Raw genomic sequence first — 17,902 nt, 5'->3', positions numbered from 1 at the left:
CTATCCAACGCGGTCTTTTAGCAACCGATTATAACTAAATGAAATAAAGCCACCCTTATAAAAATACCATGAATATAAAACCCAACCTTTATTGGTTTAATTCATCCCAAAATGAAATTTTTGTAAATTATGTAGTTTTAACTTTTAAGGACGATATTCAAAGTAAAAGCCCAAATAAGAAACTAGCTTTAAAAACATTGTTACTTAGAGCAATTAAATTAACACATACCAAACCTACAAGGTGTTACTTGGCATGAGATCCAAACTAAAACAAATAAAAATAAAAATAAATAAAACAACATACACTAAGCCTTCCATTGTTTTCAATAATTGGCAGGTCACCTTTCGAAGGGTTCTGCTAAAGAACACCCTGCTGCAGCAATCCTCTCTCTAAGGTTAAATTTATCTGCGATTAACGGTCGCACGTCGCCAACTCTAACTAGACTTTCTAAAAATGGCAGTAAATTAAGCAGTTCTTGATCCGTACGGTCATCATACCAGCTTTCTATTGGTATGCCATTGTCAACTTGAAATCCAAATGCCTGAAACAAAAGCGGCTAAAGCGTATTGAGGAACAATGTTATAAAAAAGTCAACACGGTCAAGGTTATTGAGCTGACACGTCATTACTATAACCAAGAAATTATGTCAAATTATCTTGAAGCAAAAGCTTTGAAAGGTTAAGGTTTTGTATCAAATATATTACAAGATTAAACTTTGAAGTAACTCGTTCCCTTATATGCAATTTTCCCTTATTCACGGTAACCATCTAAGTTAATTTTTGCGTCAGAAACGGGTCAACATGGTCTAAGTTGCAGGCGCATTAGTTGCCACGCCATCATTTCTTTATTTAAAAAATTTTTAAACCTATGATTTTCATAAAAAATTTATCAGTTTACTTGAGCTATATCTCAAAATTATTTTTGATACTTTCATGAAATAAATGAGAATATAATTAAAGAAAGTTGTATACCTGTGGAGAGTTATCAACCATGATAACGCGCGCTAAATCTCGCCCAAGGACTGATAAATCTTTGAGGTAGTTTCCTTCTAGAAAAACACAGGATTCACGAAAAACACGATGCCTAAAAACTTTCCTTTTTGGATCCAACACATTCAGAAGTTGTTCGGCATATATGCTTTGGCTAGCTGTAAAAATAATAATTTCAAAAAGACCAGCCACACTTTCCATAAATTCTTTAAGGTAAGGCCGACAACGAACATAGACTATGTGATCCTCAAGGTTGAAGTTAACGGTAAATGTGAAATCTGCATCATCACATGGTTCCAATGTGGAGTGCACCAAAGTCTCTGCAAAAAAAGTAATTAATGTTGTATTTTGAGGTTTCCCCCATGTTGTAATTAATTCAGTTAAACATGCAATTATTTTTACAAATATAATTAAAAACTAAATTATTAGAATATATGCTAGCAATAATGAAGGGGTGTTTGTGTACATTTACAAAAATTGAAGGTAAAATATGTAAAAACGAGTTAAGCTTCGGCTGCATCAACTGTGTGAGCAGCTAGCAAGTAGCAACACATATCGCATGACTTCCCTTTTTGAATACATGTCAGGCAACTTTAGACCAGTTTGACCAATTTAGCCGGCTTCATTTTTAGCTAACTTTCTAATTTGAACCGTTTGATTAGTCATCAACAAAATACAAATTTGAACCTCTATGAACAATAAGTAATTTGACCTGTTTGACTAGTCATCTAATTTTTTTACTGTAACTATTTGGGAGATTTTGTGTATACTTACTCTTTGGGCAACCTTCAAGCCATTTCCTTTTAAGTTACTTTTTTGTTTTACCCATTTGACCCGCTAAGAGAGAAAATATAACCAAAAAGGACTCAGTTGTAGATAAATGGGTCCCAATTGCCACCGGCTTTATTAAGTTTCTATTGCTAACACTTTATTAAGAAAAGAGCAGTGCAATCATGAAGTTGTAAAAGTAACGGAACCGTTTGGCGGGAAGTTCGTTTATGTCCGCTTTTTTAATAAACGAACGAACATAAACAATTTTTTTGTTCATTTATTAAACAGATAAACATGAACACATGTTTCATTCATTCATTACATCCGTGAACGTTCCATATGTCCGTTCATATGTGTTTGTTTAAATAATAATAAAAAAATTCAAATATGTATACCTATACTAATATTTTTATTTATGTTGTGTTTTTCAATTTTTAATTTTAACTTTAAATTGCAAGCCCATTTATATCTGTTCGGTTATTTTCATATATGTTTGTTCAATTATATTCATTTATGTGCGTTAATGTTAGCTGGTTTACATTCATTTGTGTTCGTAAACCGTTTGTTTAATTTTATTTTTACAAATGAACACAAACATGTTCGATTTCTTAACAAACGAACATGAACAACAAAATGTGTTCTTAATTGTTCGTGTTCAGTTAAAGTTAAATCAGCGAACATGAACATGCCCCCATTTGTGTTCGTGAGGTTCGTTTACAAGCCTAGGATTACATTTTAACTGAATCTTGTAATTACAAAGAAACCAGAAACAAACCATAAAAAAACCTAACTCGGCTGTGAGCTAAACAAAATTAAACTGTAATACTAATAATCTAATGTATACTTAACAGAGAGAAAGAGAAATAAATACTAACCATCCAAGTCTAAAACAAGAGTAGTCGATGGACAGCTCCTTGTCTGTTTGGGTAGAAGCACGCGCCGATAAACAGGGACAACTGAGGCTAATTCTGGCAAGTTTTTAATGAAAAAGTAGGGATCAAATTCATCAAACTCTTCACATTCACTATCATCCATTTGAATATCAGATGGTGTATGGTCATGATCATGATGATGATCATCTTCATCAACACATTCCAACTTTGATTCTTTCATGCATTGGTAAATAGCTGAAACTTCACTTGACAAACCGCATCCTAAATCTGTATCACAAGAAAAGATAGCAGCATTATATACAACAGAAGACATGTATTCGCATTTCATTTAGTAAATAAATTCATTTCCATTTGTATACTGATATACAACCAGCTTACAAAACATTTGTTAAAAATGATTTATCAACTACCGGAATTAAAAACAATTTCTTGCATACAAGACGAAACTAGTTTTTTTTATTTCTTTTGCAGAGTGATTTGAAAGGTTCTGCGCATAAACTACACGCTTTACTACTTTAGGTGGTCTTTTTGACATGTTCAACCCGTTTGACTAGTTATTTCCTAATTTGACCCGATTGACCCATTAGAGAGAAAAAATAGCCCATAAAAATATATACAACGGTAGAGCAAATTTGCCACCTCTATGATTTATTCAAGCATTAAGCTATATCAATTTCATTGTAAAACTATAACAAAAACTGAAACATAACTATTTACCTCCATCGGTAATTTCTCCTTCACCGCCTCTTGAAATGTGGAAAGTAGGGGAAAATATGGTTCCGTTCCCAAAAGATTCGGTTACACTACTTCGCTACAGCATATCAGAAATACTTGTAAAAACCAGAACTTAAAAAACTGACATAATAATAATAATAATAATAATAATAATAATAATAATAATAATAATAATAATAAGTTAACAACAACAACAACAACAATCACTATTCTATTGCAGACAAAAGATTGTAATAATATCAAAATATGAAATATCAAAAGTACCTAGAACCTACAGGCTACAGATATATTAAATATGCTTACTATAACAATTATCATAATAAACTAACTAGAGCCTTCAAATATATCATGTCCTTCTCAGCAAATTATATAGTTAAAAAATGTACATCGGTAGAAAATATAGTAGCTTTTCATATGAACTTATATGTTAAAAGCCTGAGTGCAGAGTGCCGGTTAATGCTCATGGTCGCATATATTACAAACTAAAAAAGAGTAAAAGATGATGACCAGAAGAAAGGGTTCACAAATTTAAATTTCAAAAACTGAAATAACAATAAATTAATATTAGCATCAAGTATATTAGTTTCCTTCTCTTATAATATTTTTCTTAAAACAGGCACAATTTTTTGTGACAATCAGTTTCCTATCCTCTTACCAAATTAAGAAACAAGCGATAATGAATTTTAAACTATAAAGAGGGAAAAAAAAAAGAAAGAAAGACATGTACATGATTACCTCAGAATCCACAGACATGTTGACTGCAAGATAAGTATCATTCTCCGAACAAACCATAGCATTTATATTAGTCAAATCAACATTTTCCTTGATGTTCCTTGTACAGGTGGCTGCTGCTGATAACAATAGATATACACATGGGAATATGGCACTCAAATTTATGATCCTCAAACTCTCAAAGTGAAAGAAAATATAAAATAATCCCAAGATAAAACACCAACTAGATGAACCATTTACAAGGTTAACAAAAATGACCCCGAAAAACACAATACTGAACACGTAAAATATCCTAGATTGCCAATTTAAAATATAATATTTGAAGCAACATAACTTCATTATCACTGATAATGAAATATTGAACAAAAGAATCAAACAAACAGTTGTAATAAAATGCACAGCAAAAGATAGCGTTTTTGGATGTGCTAATGCTATTAATGGTTATAAACTTGTAATCAGTTAGCAAGTTGTGTGTGCAAATTCTGATTATTCTACAAAATAGCAGATAAAACGACCAAAATAGATATTTTAATACTGCCATGGTATGCAAACTCAGACAAATTATTTTTTATAAACTCCAAGTATACTTTTATTTAAATCATCTGGTAGCAAACTCTATAAAACATTGTTATGTGTAAATCCACTTATTATATTTCTTAAGAGTATCATTGACAACGGAAAAGTGGGCAAAGAATAAGAACAAAGACGTCAATATGCTATTTCTTAAATAGTCAGTTTTTCTGCAACAAGCCAGCAGATATGAAAAATGATTATCTAACCACTAATTCACTAAATAACCATAATCATGGACTTTCTCTACACTAAAACTTTATTAGTACAACTTTAAATCAGAATAATCAGATAATCAGTTGTATAACACATATCCAAATACCCTAATGATAGCATGAAATCACAGCTTAAGAATTTAGGGATGAAAACTTCTGAAACTACGCGAAATAATCAGGTTTGGGTTGTCATATCTAACCCGTTTAATAAACAGACTGGGTTAGGTTGATCTTTTTAACATGTACAAATAAACAGATCGACCTACCAACCTGTTTTGGTGTTAATTGCAACCCGCCAACCCATTCAACTCGTTTAGACTTTTGATAAAAGGGTTAAAAGCGCAATGTTCAGATTACACGTTTTAAGTGTGTTCGGGTTGGGTTGACGTTTTTAACAGGAATAAGTTTAAGAATCGTGCTTGGGTGATTGGGTTCCGTGATGAAATCCGCGAACCCGACACGATTGACACCCCTCCTTAACAATTAGCATAACCAACTTACCAGGTTTTTGTTTTCTAGCAGAAGATGTAATTATCTGAGATACTTTGTTTTCTTGGTTGTTTACATCTTCTGGAACCTTTTTCTGTTTTCTTGAAACTTTTGGACTCCCAATTGCTTTAGAAGAAGTTCTTCCCATTGTTACTTTCTTCGTTTGCATCTCAAACTTGGAAAAGATCGAGGTCTAGAAGCTTATCATCTTCAGATTCTCAGCAGATACGTTTACAAGTTGTGGTCTCCCTCAAACTGTCTGAAAAGCATTAAGTTTCCTACGTTAAATTCAAGACAAATTAGCTGAAATTATCACATATTATTCTGCAACAAAGCTGCAGCAGCATATTATTCAAACACACTTCTGTTAAACATTTATCTTCTTGGATATTTGAGTCTTGGTTATAAAGTAGGCATCTTTCCCGTGTCATCAACTTTTAACTGCTAAATTGATATGATCTAGCCTTAATTATTTCATCTGGTGGTTAAGTAAAACCATGTATTATGACAAAAAACATAAAGAGATACATGAATTGCAACATAACTTTCAACAACATATATACAAACAAAGTATGCATTGCATCCTTCACAAATCTTTGCGAAAAAAAAATTTACCGACCATTCACCTAAAATGACAAATTTTCTTGTTTCATGAAAGGCACACCTATGTACTAAGGAAAACTAATAAAATATAAACAAGTACAATAACATAAAAATAAGTACAATAAATTATGTGTTCAATGAAAGCTTTCCAGAAAATTCTAGATGATATTACTTGCAAGAATTTAGAATTCTCAATGAGCTTTGTGGATACTTCCTTTAAAAAGGCATGGAAATGCTTCGAAACTTATAGAACTGTTGGAAAATAATGTAGTTTCATAAAATTTCTTGAATGGCGTAAAGAATTCATGTATAGAAAATTCTAGACTATATTAAAAAAAAATTAGAATGTAGCCACAGATAAGAAGGTTGAATTCACATGCATCAATGATGAAATTCTACAACTAGTACCTCATATAGCAAAATTATATTCATCTAGATCAATAATGAAACATATCAAGGAGCCCTACAACTAGAACCGGCCAGTGACATAAAAATCGCGATTAGGCGCTGCTTAATCGGCGATTAATCGGAACTCCGTGAGCTTACGATTTGATTTCACCTAATCGGTACCAGTCAAAATCGGTCGTATTTGGTCAAAAATCGGTCAAAATTGGTCAAACTTTTTAAAGTATTTGAACAATTATACTTATTTTGAATAATTATATATCAAACTTTGTGTGTATATAGAATTTATAAATTCCAATCCGATAAATCCCAATTAACTTCTATTAACCGCTAGTCGAACCCCATCACCTGACTAGCACATAGCGAGTTCTTCGACACTGACTAGAACTTCATTCACGAATACAACTGAAAATCACACTACGGAAGTGCTCTACACAACATGAACTAACTCAACCTACCAAAGCACTCAATCCAGAGTATATGCAACATGCATCATAGCTCAAAATCAATAAACTGACTAGTAACCTTCAATTCCACAACATTTAAACCCTAATTCAACAATAAATCATAAAACCTCAATTTCGAAACCCTAAAAACCCTACATACACTCTAAAAACAAATATCAACACCTCCAACACATAAACAACAACTAACTTAAGCTAATTACATTCACAAACCACTCTACCTGATTCAAATTCAATCAAAATCAGAGCACCGTGACGCATCAGAAGGCAGCTGCTTTGAATCAATATTTTTGGTCAAAATCTTTGTATTATTTGAAAATTTATATATATGACTTTGTACACTCACACACACACACACACATACAAATTTTAAAAATTACATATAAAATTCCAATCCAATTAATCGCTAGTCAGTACCCCACCGCCCGACCAGCGAGTTCTACAGCACTAAAGATGCTCTACACAACACGAACGTAACCGAAAGCAACCAAATTACTGAAGCCACTCAATCCAGAGTATACATAACACGAATCATCGCTCAAAACCAGTAAAGCTACTAGTAAACCCTAAGTCAACAATAAATAACAAAATCAACACCTCCAACACATAAACTACAACTAATTTAAGCTAATTACATTCTCGCACGGCTATACCTTATTCAAATTCAATCAGAATGGAAGCTCGATGACACGTCAGACGGCAGCTGCTGCAATAAAACTGAACCGAAACAAAAGGTGCGGTTATTGTTTGAGTAAGTACACACGAGCTGAAACTGATTGAATCTGATTATGTAATAATAATATTATTAATAATAATAAAAATACCTTCAAATTTTGATGATAATTTTCCCTCCAAAGAAAGAGAGGGAAAACTAAAAAGGAAGAATCAAGGAAAGTTTGTGTCTGAATGCTGAATGATTTTAGGGGAAAATATTATTATTTATTATTGTTATTATTTATCAGAAAATATGTAAATAAATAAACGTATTTAATACGCTCACCTGATGAGTTTACAGTCGCGAGAGACACCCGTGTGAGTCACGGTTGGGTTGGTGTAGAGAAATATGTTGGGAGTGTAGGCGCGTGGGAGAAAGAGAGAGTGAAATATACCAGCGAGTTTTAAGGGACTTAATTTTGCCTTTGTGGAAATTTTGGTAAGTGTAGAAATTAAATTTGAGGTTTTTTTTTTAAATCAAATCGAAATTGAACTGGTTTGAAATCAATTATGTAGAAATCAGTTTGGAACCGGTTTGGAATTTTCTCCATCAAAACTGATTTCAAACCGGTTAACCGAACCACCGAACAAAAATCGAACCGAAATGGATCAAAACCTAACCGAAACCGATTGTAACCTGGTCAAGAAACCGATTTCAACCCGAACCGAAACCGATCTTAACCTGGTTATGACTTTTGTTGACCAAAACCGAACCGGTTTTGAGTTTTAAATTGGTTTGTGCACCTCTAACCGCTGGTTAATGTTTTAAAAACCAATACGTACCGGCAGGTTGAATCGTTTGTATCAGATTTTCATAAGGCAACCGGTATTTAAAGCCCGGTATTTTTGGGCGGTTTACTAGAGCATCATACCGCCGGTTTTTTTGGGCGGTTTCCTAAAATATACCAACGAGTTTTAAGGGGCTTTACTATTTTGATGTCTTTAATTTCTCTACTAGAGTTAATTACGGAGTTTTTTTTGTCCGTAGTATTTTGTGGAATTTCGTTACTGTCCAAAAATAAAATTTCGGGTGTATTTGTAATATGGTGTTTATGTACTTTGGTGTGTTTGTTCTTGTATAGTATTTTGATCGTCGTGTTCTTTGTTGGTTTCTAATAAATTGACGGTTCAAAATAAAAATTTTCCAACTTTTTGCTTTTTTAGAGTAAGATTTACACCGCTTGTGTCTTTATTTTTTTCGTGTTGTTTAGTTGAATTATTACATGTGTTTTGATAAAAAAAAAAGGTTTTGAGTCAATGATGGAGATAATGAAGACGACGATGACCAAGGATAAGAGTAGTTGGGTAACTAAAAATTAGAAAACATCATGTCACGTTCCTATCACGTATGCATGAGGGCTCTCATCAAGTTTTTTATCAAACACATGAAATGGTTTAACTAAAAAATAATTATTTTTTAATCCTTTTTTATAATAATATGAAAGGGGCATGATGATTGCCTCGAAAAGATAATAGCCGTGCATGACAATCCCTCACACTCATGACTGCCTTGGCTGCTCCCTGGCTTATGTGTACAGGGGGCATTAGCCGCTACGCTTGGTCTTACAAGAGGAAAGCAAAAGAGACGAGGGAGCGATGGGTAGGAGGCTTTAGCGGATGAGAAGAAGGTTTGTGGTGGCAAGAGAAGCGGCAACTATAGGTGCTAGTTGTCGGATGTTCAATCGAAGATGAATGGGGTGGTGAAACCAGATGGAACATATAAGTCGGTTTTTGTTTGATGTTCTTTATTTTATTATTTATTTATATTTTAGTACGTTATGTAAATTATTCCTTAGTTATTAAATTAGTCTATTTGGTGTAAAAAAGAACTAAAATGTTCTTCCATTTAACAACAAAAACAATATGATAAGGCAAGAAAAAAATCTTATAACAGATAAGACAGTACACACTTCAGGGTGTTGTACCAATAGTAGTGCCTAAAAAGTCACGTGAAGGAATGTATCTAACATTTGTATGGTTGGTATATAAGAACTCTTTATGAAATAATAACTTTTCTTGACTGACTCGTTGGATGGAAGATCAGCTTTTCGACCAGCTGACATTTTGGTGTTTGGATAGATAGGAGAAAAACATGTGTGTGTGGATTTAACAGGGTTTCCCTATTTACGGGCTTATGGAGTAGTGGTTTCATAGTCGATCAATATGCTTCAGGCAAGGTGACTAAACATGAGAAGGCGTGTCTTGACAACCAACATGCATTTATTTTTTGCTTTTGACACTTTTGGTTTCCTCGCGTCTGAAGTTGTGGGGTTACTTTCCAGTGTCCAGCAGGTCATACACAGTAATGTTATGACTCCAAGATCAGCAAATGTAGTTTTTTAAAAGATTGGGTTTTGCAATTCAAAAGTGGAGTAGCAGCGCAGCTTGTTGTCCGCTTGCATTTTGTTTCGATGCAATCACTACATTGTTTATTACAATAAATTCTAATACTACTTGTTTAGTTGTATACATAAAAGGTCATATGACATACTAGTATTTATATTCTTTTATTCTATTCATTTAGGGTGCCCGTAATGAGGGGGGGGGGGGTATGAAGAAAGTGGGCCTGGCAATAATTTAATAGCAATAAGATCTATCAAGAAGACGATGAGTAATGCCGTTAAAACTTAAAAGTGAAGTACACATCGTGATTCTCATTAAAATCGAAACGATTACAATAAAGTGGCAGGCAAACGGGCAACAAGCTGCACCGCAACCCCCTTCTGAATAGCAAAACCAATTCTACTAAAAACAAAGCGTTGGGTCGTAGGAGACGAAAAAGTACTATGTACGACACGCTAAACCCTGTTTAGAAAATTCACAGCCTTCGGGGCCAGAAACCCAAATGTATCAAAAGCAAAAGGGAGAAACATATGTTGATTTTCTAAACAGGCCTTCTCGTGTCTGACAACTTTGCCCGATTCGGCCTGCAACGCAGCCTGACCCACAACAAAGTGAAGTGAAAATGCAAGAACCATAATTTAGTAAAGTTGCGTTGTTAAAGTTGAATGGTGAAGGGGAAATTCAAGTAGGTAAAAGTGAATGGTAAAGGCCAACACATGTATACGAAGGAAGAATAAAATAAAATACGACAAGTACCACAATAGATAATGATGATATTTATTAAAAAATGGTCAAAATTAAACAAATTGCCAACAAAAATGAGTCAGGAAGAAGCACCCACTTTACTAGTGAGAGGTAGGGGGTTCAGACCTCACTATCACCAATTTATAAATTGGATGTGACTCAATGGTAGAGCACTCACTTTACTAGTGAGAGGTAGGAGGTTCAAACCTTACTATCACCAATTTATATGGGAGATATGAGGGATGACTCTGGTTTGCCAGGGTTCGAATCCTGATCTCACCCGGTTTTACCGGCTTCTTGCTGTCGTGCCGTTTGGCGTGCGTGGGGGTCGGGTTTTATCCGGAGAATCCCTTAATAGGTGGACCGCTAGGGGCTCCGTTCGTCCGGACTCGTTGCCGACTCCGGCTACCTTTAGCCAATGGGGGCCGCGTACAGAGTACCCGGCGTTACTTAATTGGTCGTTCTAAAAAAAAAAAAAAAAGAACCCACCCTGGTTTATCTTGTGGCTGTACTGAGGGTGGCAGGCCAATGTTCCCACCAATACCACCTCTTGCGGCTCCCCTTAGACGGGTAAATCAAATATAATGGTTTTGTCTTAACAAAAATAGATAGAAATGTGATCCTAGACATATGATGATGTTTTCCGCAAGTAAAAAACTTAGTTTGATATGAAAAACATCATATTTTGGTTGTCATGTTCAATAAATAGGCTGTGTTTGGTCTTTGGATTGACGTTTTAACCCGTTTAGTTAAATAAGTTGACTTACAAACTATTCTTTTAAGCATTTATTACAACCTACCAACCCATTTATGAAATATTGACTACAGCATTACACGCCTAGATAAATGTGTCAGCATGTCGTGTTCAAGTTATATGATTTTATGTGTGTCATGGTGAGATAATGAGGTTTGATATCACTGACACGAGTAAATATCGGGTCATGTTCAGTTTCAATGATTCCAACCACCAACCCAAAACTTGCAAACCACCCAACCCCAACGCGATTGCCGTATCTGATAATATTATGATCATGAGGAATCAATATATGTATGTAATCTACCGTATGTGTGGAAATCACTGCGAATAGTGGATGCAATATGTTGATTTACATGGTTACTGCTAATGAAGAAGACAATAAGATGGCATATCTTCAATCTTGAAAACATCATCCAGAAGAAGCTCTTCTTCCAGCTGGGCCCGAGTCGATTTTAATACATTCTGTGTCAAAATTAAATTCAAATAAAACGCATTAAAGGTTGCAATGCGTACTTGTATACTACGAGGGTGTTTGGGATTGCTTATTTAACTCTAAAAGTGTTTTTTTGTCAAAAATGCTTATTGGCTTCAGGCTTTTTGAAAAGAAGTTTTTAAAAAAATGTTTGGATTAGCTTATGTGGTTGGAAAAGCCATAAGCACTTTTTAAAAAATGTTTGGCTCAGCTTATTTACATAAAATGACCAAAAAGGGTAAAGGATGGTTAGATTAGTAAAAATCCAATCAAAAAGCCAAAAGCATTTTTGAAAAGTCCCAAATTGGGGCTTTTGGAAAAGTGTTTTTTCAAGCCATCAAAAAGCCAAAACAAAAGGGGCTTTTACATTTGCCAAACACCTTTTTTGCTTATTGGTTTCTTGAAAAAGCCAATAAGCCAATAAGCATTTTTCAAACTCAATCCCAAACACCCTCTACATACACTCACAAGTTAAGTTGACTTTAAGATCAAACAAAAAGTTTTCAACTAAAAATTTAATGAACTTTTTCATTTCATAAACTAAATTTGATTCATTTATGGAACTCTGTAAGCATAATAAAAATGAAAACTGGTGATTCCAGGTTTTCAAAGAGATATATATTGTTGAAATTCGAAAGTTAAAATCACAAGTTTGACCTCAAACGTCAAAATGTAAAAAACCAAAATCTGAATAAATGTATACGGTGAATCTGGACAAATTGTTGGTGTTGACTTACATTGAATTCCATGTAGCTTGCCTCTTTCTCGACCCATTTTTTGTCCATAACGACAAATGCAACACAATAAAGTAGATCAAACGCCCACTCATTTTCTGAAAATAAATGAAATACTGCAGTTAGTGTATAAGAACTGGAAAATAAAAAATCTGCCTCTTTTTTCCAATTTCTTTCACTCACCATTCTAGTTAGCATAAGTAAATTTTCAACAGAACATATTTAAAATACTTTCCTTTTGGGTTACGCTTTTTCCCAAACGGGCCAAGTTAAACGGGGAGGGGAAACAGTTTGGAAAACGCTCAAATTCTATCCTTTAAAGTTTTAAGGCATACACCCTCCTAAACTGTTTTATTCAAAAATTTAGATTATTATTGTGGTAATATTAATCATAAATACGCACTCACTGTTTAAAATAAAATTAAACAAAAAGAGTTAGCAAACCAATCCACATGCTTTGAACCAGATTAATAGATGACCCGATTCAACCTGGACCCGTACCCAACCCACCAATCTTGACACCTTTTAAGTATAGCATCTTTACCTGACAACATATGTACAAAAACAGCACTCACGAGTGTCCTAGGTTTATCTGAAATATTAACATCATTTGGTTAGCCAACAATCTTTAAAATAAAAAATAAAAAATAGAAGCTACATACATATCGGTGTAAATAAAATGTGATCTAATCATCATAAAATGAGAAAAGTGCAAATATGTGTTTTTACGTACTAGCATCTAGATCAAGCATTTTCATGAGCATAAATGTTATGTTTAAACCAGCTACAGCAAATGGATATTCCCATGCAGCTCCCTTAGCCCCTTGTTTTCTTATTAAGCGCTGGAAAGATATCTGCAGTTTAAACAAGAGTACAAGGCTTTATTCACTTATGAATGGCTAATGACTTAATTCACAAATAATATATTAACTTAGATGTAAAAATTTCAACCCATTCACTTATATGGGTTGTTTAGAGTTATTAATGTAAAGTAGACTAGGACTCTAGGAGTAATGTTTCCCGTTCAAAAAAGAAAAAAAAAATCATGTTATGTTTTATCACTAACAGGTCAAATGGGTGAGGCAGGTAAAACAGGTCAAGCTAACTATCTGTGACGTTATATTAGCTGCTTGATGATGTGTATTAGTTACTAATGAGAATAATTTTTGGTTTAACTAGTATCTAAAAACTTACAGAAAATGTCTTGGCAAAAAACAGCAAATTCTCCAAGGAGATGAATCCAGCTCCCCTGATTACGAACAAAATTAGCAAAATATTAAGGAAATTGGACAACTTTCATGAATTAATCAAGAAGTAAATAAATAAATAAATAAATAAAATATAACCTAAAATCTGTTGATGGATCTTTTCCCTGCCAACCCATTTTTTTCCATTGATCTGATATCAAGCCATCTAGCTCTTGATCTGGGAAAGTGGATGACCATAATACCCTCAAAGCCTCCTGTCCACTTACATTAATGTTAATATGTTATTATTTATTCAAAACTTATTAGTATGCTCATCATCAAGCATCACAGTTACAAAACTTCAGAAATGTAATCACGTTTAAATCATGAATTCTTTTGTCAACTTTAAACACAAAAGGTCTCATATAAGTGGTAAAAAGGGTGGATCGAGCGGGTTTGGGCTCAACCTGAATCAAAACCAAAATTTCAGTTTTTTGGTTTTGCCATTTAGGCTTGAAATTCTCGGGCTGAAAAAATGGCCTAAAATAAGGAATTTGGGCCAAAATCTCTTTGTTAATTAATAGTATTGATTATTATACATTTTAGCCCTGCTTGCGGTGCGCACATATGATGTATATATGTGTGAACCCTCGGGTGGGCAAAAGTGAAATTGCACTAATTTTGACGTTATTTTACTAATCTCGTGAAAATAACGTTAAAAGTGACGGACGGTTAATCAGGCATCATGTAGTGGCGTTGATAGCTGAAAGATAAGGGTACATGCACCGATCAGCCGGTGTCCCGATGATTGAGTGCTATGTGCCTTATGTCTAAGGCTTGATGCAAAACTACTATCGAGCCGGGGGTCTCACCGGAAGCAGCCTCTCTATCCCTATGGGGTAGAGGTAAGGCTTCCTACATCTTACCCTCCTCAGACCCTACCATAGCTTTGCTATTGGTGGGATATACTGAGTACGATGACGATGACGACGACGATTATTATACATTTGGGCTAAAATATCGGGTGTCATTATTTATTGAATTTTAGAAAATTACTTAAAGTTCAAAATAAAAAATGAAAATGATAAGTATCCAACAGGTCAGGCCAACCCATCTGTTACCCGCGTAACCAGTCAACTTGGGTTAATTATTGGAAGTCGAAGCCAAGGGCAAAATCAGTGGAAGTCAAAGTCAAAAGATGAACGTTGGGAAGTCAAAGTCAGAGGCGAGTTTAGTGGAGGAGCTAAACTAAAGGAGCAGTTATTTATCTCTGTTTTCATTATCGATACCATGGATGTCCAGAATTTGAGTTGTTCATGTTTTTTATTATCAGTGTTTTTCTTTGTAATCGGACACGCTTCATGTTTGCTAAACTTTTTCTATTTTAGATGTTTGAACCGTTTGTCAATAAAATACAATCCTAGTGGGCCCATTTAAATTAAAACGGGTTAAAATTGCCACCTCTGAGTAAACATTGGTAGTAAAACGGACAATTAAAACTGAGTGATTGTTGTAGTTAAATTACCTGATGTTCAATAAGTGTAGAATCAAAATAAACTTTTGTCCGGTTTTTCAGCCTTCTTAGTCTCTCCTCCTGTAAAATCAACCCGGAATGGTCCTTTGAGTGAATCATCAGTGAAAGCACATTATGTTTTCTGTTAAGCTTTTTGTAAAAGAACTAAGATACCCCTTAAATAAACTTACAAAAAACCTAAAAAGCATTCAACATTTCACCCTAAATGTTTCAACCTAAACCCGTTTTGACATGTTACCCTACCCACCCATGTTGCCACCTCTACATAGTGGAGAGCAGTGGCGGTGACCCTAGTGAATTTTTTTAAGGGTATATATATGTTAAAATCCCAATCAACCCGGAAATTTTGGCACCGACCCTGTGAATTTTTTTCCTGAATCCGCCACTGGTGGTGAGTATGGCTGTTCAAAAAACTCGAGGCTCGGGCTCGTGGCTCGCTCGAAAAAAGCTCGATTAAAACTAGCTATAAAAAGTTGATTTGAAACATCCTGAGCTGATTTGGATCATTTTTGTAACCGAGCCAAAATCGACTCTGGCTCGGCTCGTTGGCTCGATCTAAAGCTCGTTTAACTTCAAAATCAAGTTAGAGCCTAACTAAGTTACCTCGTTTAATTTCGAGCCCGAGCTCGAAAACACCCTGGCTCGACTCGGGCTCGCGTGAACAGCCCTAGTGGTGAGTCATAAATATTTGCTGAAATTGCTGTTCAAGATTATATAATAAGAATAGAGATAATCATAACAATATTCTGTAAACTTGCCTGGAGAGCACTTACATTCATGCATATCCGTGCAAAATTTCCCTTCCTTTTAAAACACACACAAGGTAGGCCCTTCCTCATCCATGTAGAACCACCAGAAGTTGCAGGATCTGCATTAATCCAGTTAGTATTCGGTCCACACCCACAGCAATATAAAGGATGTTTAAATGTTGTGCCACCAAAATGCAGCATGCACACGATGTTTATGTATAAATATGCAAACATTGATGTATGGTATTCGTTATACATATATATAGTAGCATTACGATTTGCAAATGGCAATATACAAGAGATAGCAGGCTACTACGTGGACCAACTAGACAATGTTAAACATAGAAGAAAAAGCTCAAACATAAAAGGACCATAACTTGGGCTACGAGTGGAGTTATGGTGCTCATTAGTCATTAGCAATGAGCGGAAAGGTCTCGATGAGCTAGATCATGTGCCAACTTTTAGATCCGAATCCATCATTTAAAGCTCCGGTTCAGCACTGAAGATTCTCCCCTCAGTTTTAGCAGTTTCTAAATCATTCCTTTTATAGTGTAAAAATGCTTAAATCACTGATTGCCTTAATTTAAGCATTTATTTAAGTCTTTAACTTCAGTATTTAATTCTCAGTTTTCAATTTTGAAAATTTGACAATATCTGCCAAATTCAGAACTCCCTATGAACAGCATCCGACTTACTGTTCTACATTCAATAATATATAATTTTCATCCAAGAAATGCAAGCTAATCTACCATGAAATCAGCTTCATTTGGAGGTGCAAATACCGGTTTTTGGAATATCGATTACTCAACGTAACCAGTTATTAGTCAACCGCGTAACCAGTTATTAGTCAAACGGTCAAAACCGATTATTACCAATAACCGGTTAGTGTTCCTAACCAGATTTTGAGTAAAAAATCCCTAACCTATTAAAACTAACCTTAACTTATTGAAAATTAATACTAACTGCATTAACCTATGTTCGGTTAACCGGTTACAAATCAGTTCCTATCTCAAATGTACTGTACCAGTTAATAACCGGTTTTGGTTCAGTTAACCGCTTAGGACTTTGCACCCCGGGATTCTTGAACACAATTAACAACAAATTAAACCTAGTCAATATCCATCCTCTCAACATTTCAAAATTCACTCGCAAATCACAACCAAACCTCAATTTACCATACGTACAACAACAATTACAACAATATACGTTAATTAGCACAACAAAAACCAAAGAGAATTTGAAGAATTATATTTAAACCTGAGTTTAGTTATCGAGCTCGGGCCGTAAATAAAGCTCGATTAGTTATCGAGCCTGAGTTTTGTATGGAATGATCGTTTAGGCTTAACAACTACGAGCCTATAGTCTTTTTAATTTTTAAGTTTTAATTTTTTCGGATTCCTATGTATTAATTTCACATTGCACAGCTGAGCTGGAGCCGAGCTTAGGCTAGTTATTAACCGGATAACCGATAATAACCTATAAAAATTAACCTCATTAACACTAACTGCATTAACCTATGCTCGGTTAACCGATTACAATTCATTCCTATCTTAAAAGTCCACACCAGTTTCCACTGTCCTGGTTAATTACCAGTTCGATTCAGTAATTAACCGGTTAACCGATAATAACCTATAAAAATTAGCCTCGTTAACAATAACTGCATTAACCTATGTTCGGTTAACCGTCCACACCGGTTTCGGTTCACTTAACCTCAGTTATCCATACGTACAACAACAATTACAATAATATACGTTACATATCACAACAAAAACTGCAATATCATGTAGAAAACTTGAAGAAT

General features: G+C 34.5%; 2 protein-coding genes across 2 annotated transcripts; both read right to left on the bottom strand.

The window, feature by feature from the left end:
* Positions 1-234: 234 nt before the first annotated feature.
* On the bottom strand, positions 235-5,799 carry LOC143535211 (uncharacterized). The gene is made up of 7 exons (XM_077029529.1): positions 5,408-5,799; positions 4,125-4,240; positions 3,372-3,465; positions 2,637-2,921; positions 973-1,310; positions 343-542; positions 235-265 (listed from the first exon to the last, which is right to left on the bottom strand). The coding sequence occupies exons 1-7, from the start codon at positions 5,562-5,564 to the stop codon at positions 235-237; spliced, it is 1,221 nt and encodes a 406-aa protein (XP_076885644.1). The 5' UTR covers positions 5,565-5,799.
* Positions 5,800-11,658: 5,859 nt separating this feature from the next.
* LOC143535210 (uncharacterized) lies at positions 11,659-16,335 on the bottom strand. The gene is made up of 8 exons (XM_077029528.1): positions 16,126-16,335; positions 15,344-15,412; positions 13,978-14,093; positions 13,826-13,880; positions 13,365-13,485; positions 13,176-13,223; positions 12,635-12,729; positions 11,659-11,887 (listed from the first exon to the last, which is right to left on the bottom strand). The coding sequence occupies exons 1-8, from the start codon at positions 16,333-16,335 to the stop codon at positions 11,789-11,791; spliced, it is 813 nt and encodes a 270-aa protein (XP_076885643.1). The 3' UTR covers positions 11,659-11,788.
* Positions 16,336-17,902: the final 1,567 nt, after the last annotated feature.

Source organism: Bidens hawaiensis, unplaced genomic scaffold (assembly GCF_021521415.1).
Source record: "Bidens hawaiensis isolate Kalapana, Puna unplaced genomic scaffold, B.hawaiensis_p1.1 tig00010432_1, whole genome shotgun sequence".
NCBI classification, from domain to species: Eukaryota; Viridiplantae; Streptophyta; class Magnoliopsida; order Asterales; family Asteraceae; genus Bidens; species Bidens hawaiensis.
Note: the sequence above shows the minus strand (reverse complement) of the source record. Positions and strands in the feature narration are given on the sequence as shown.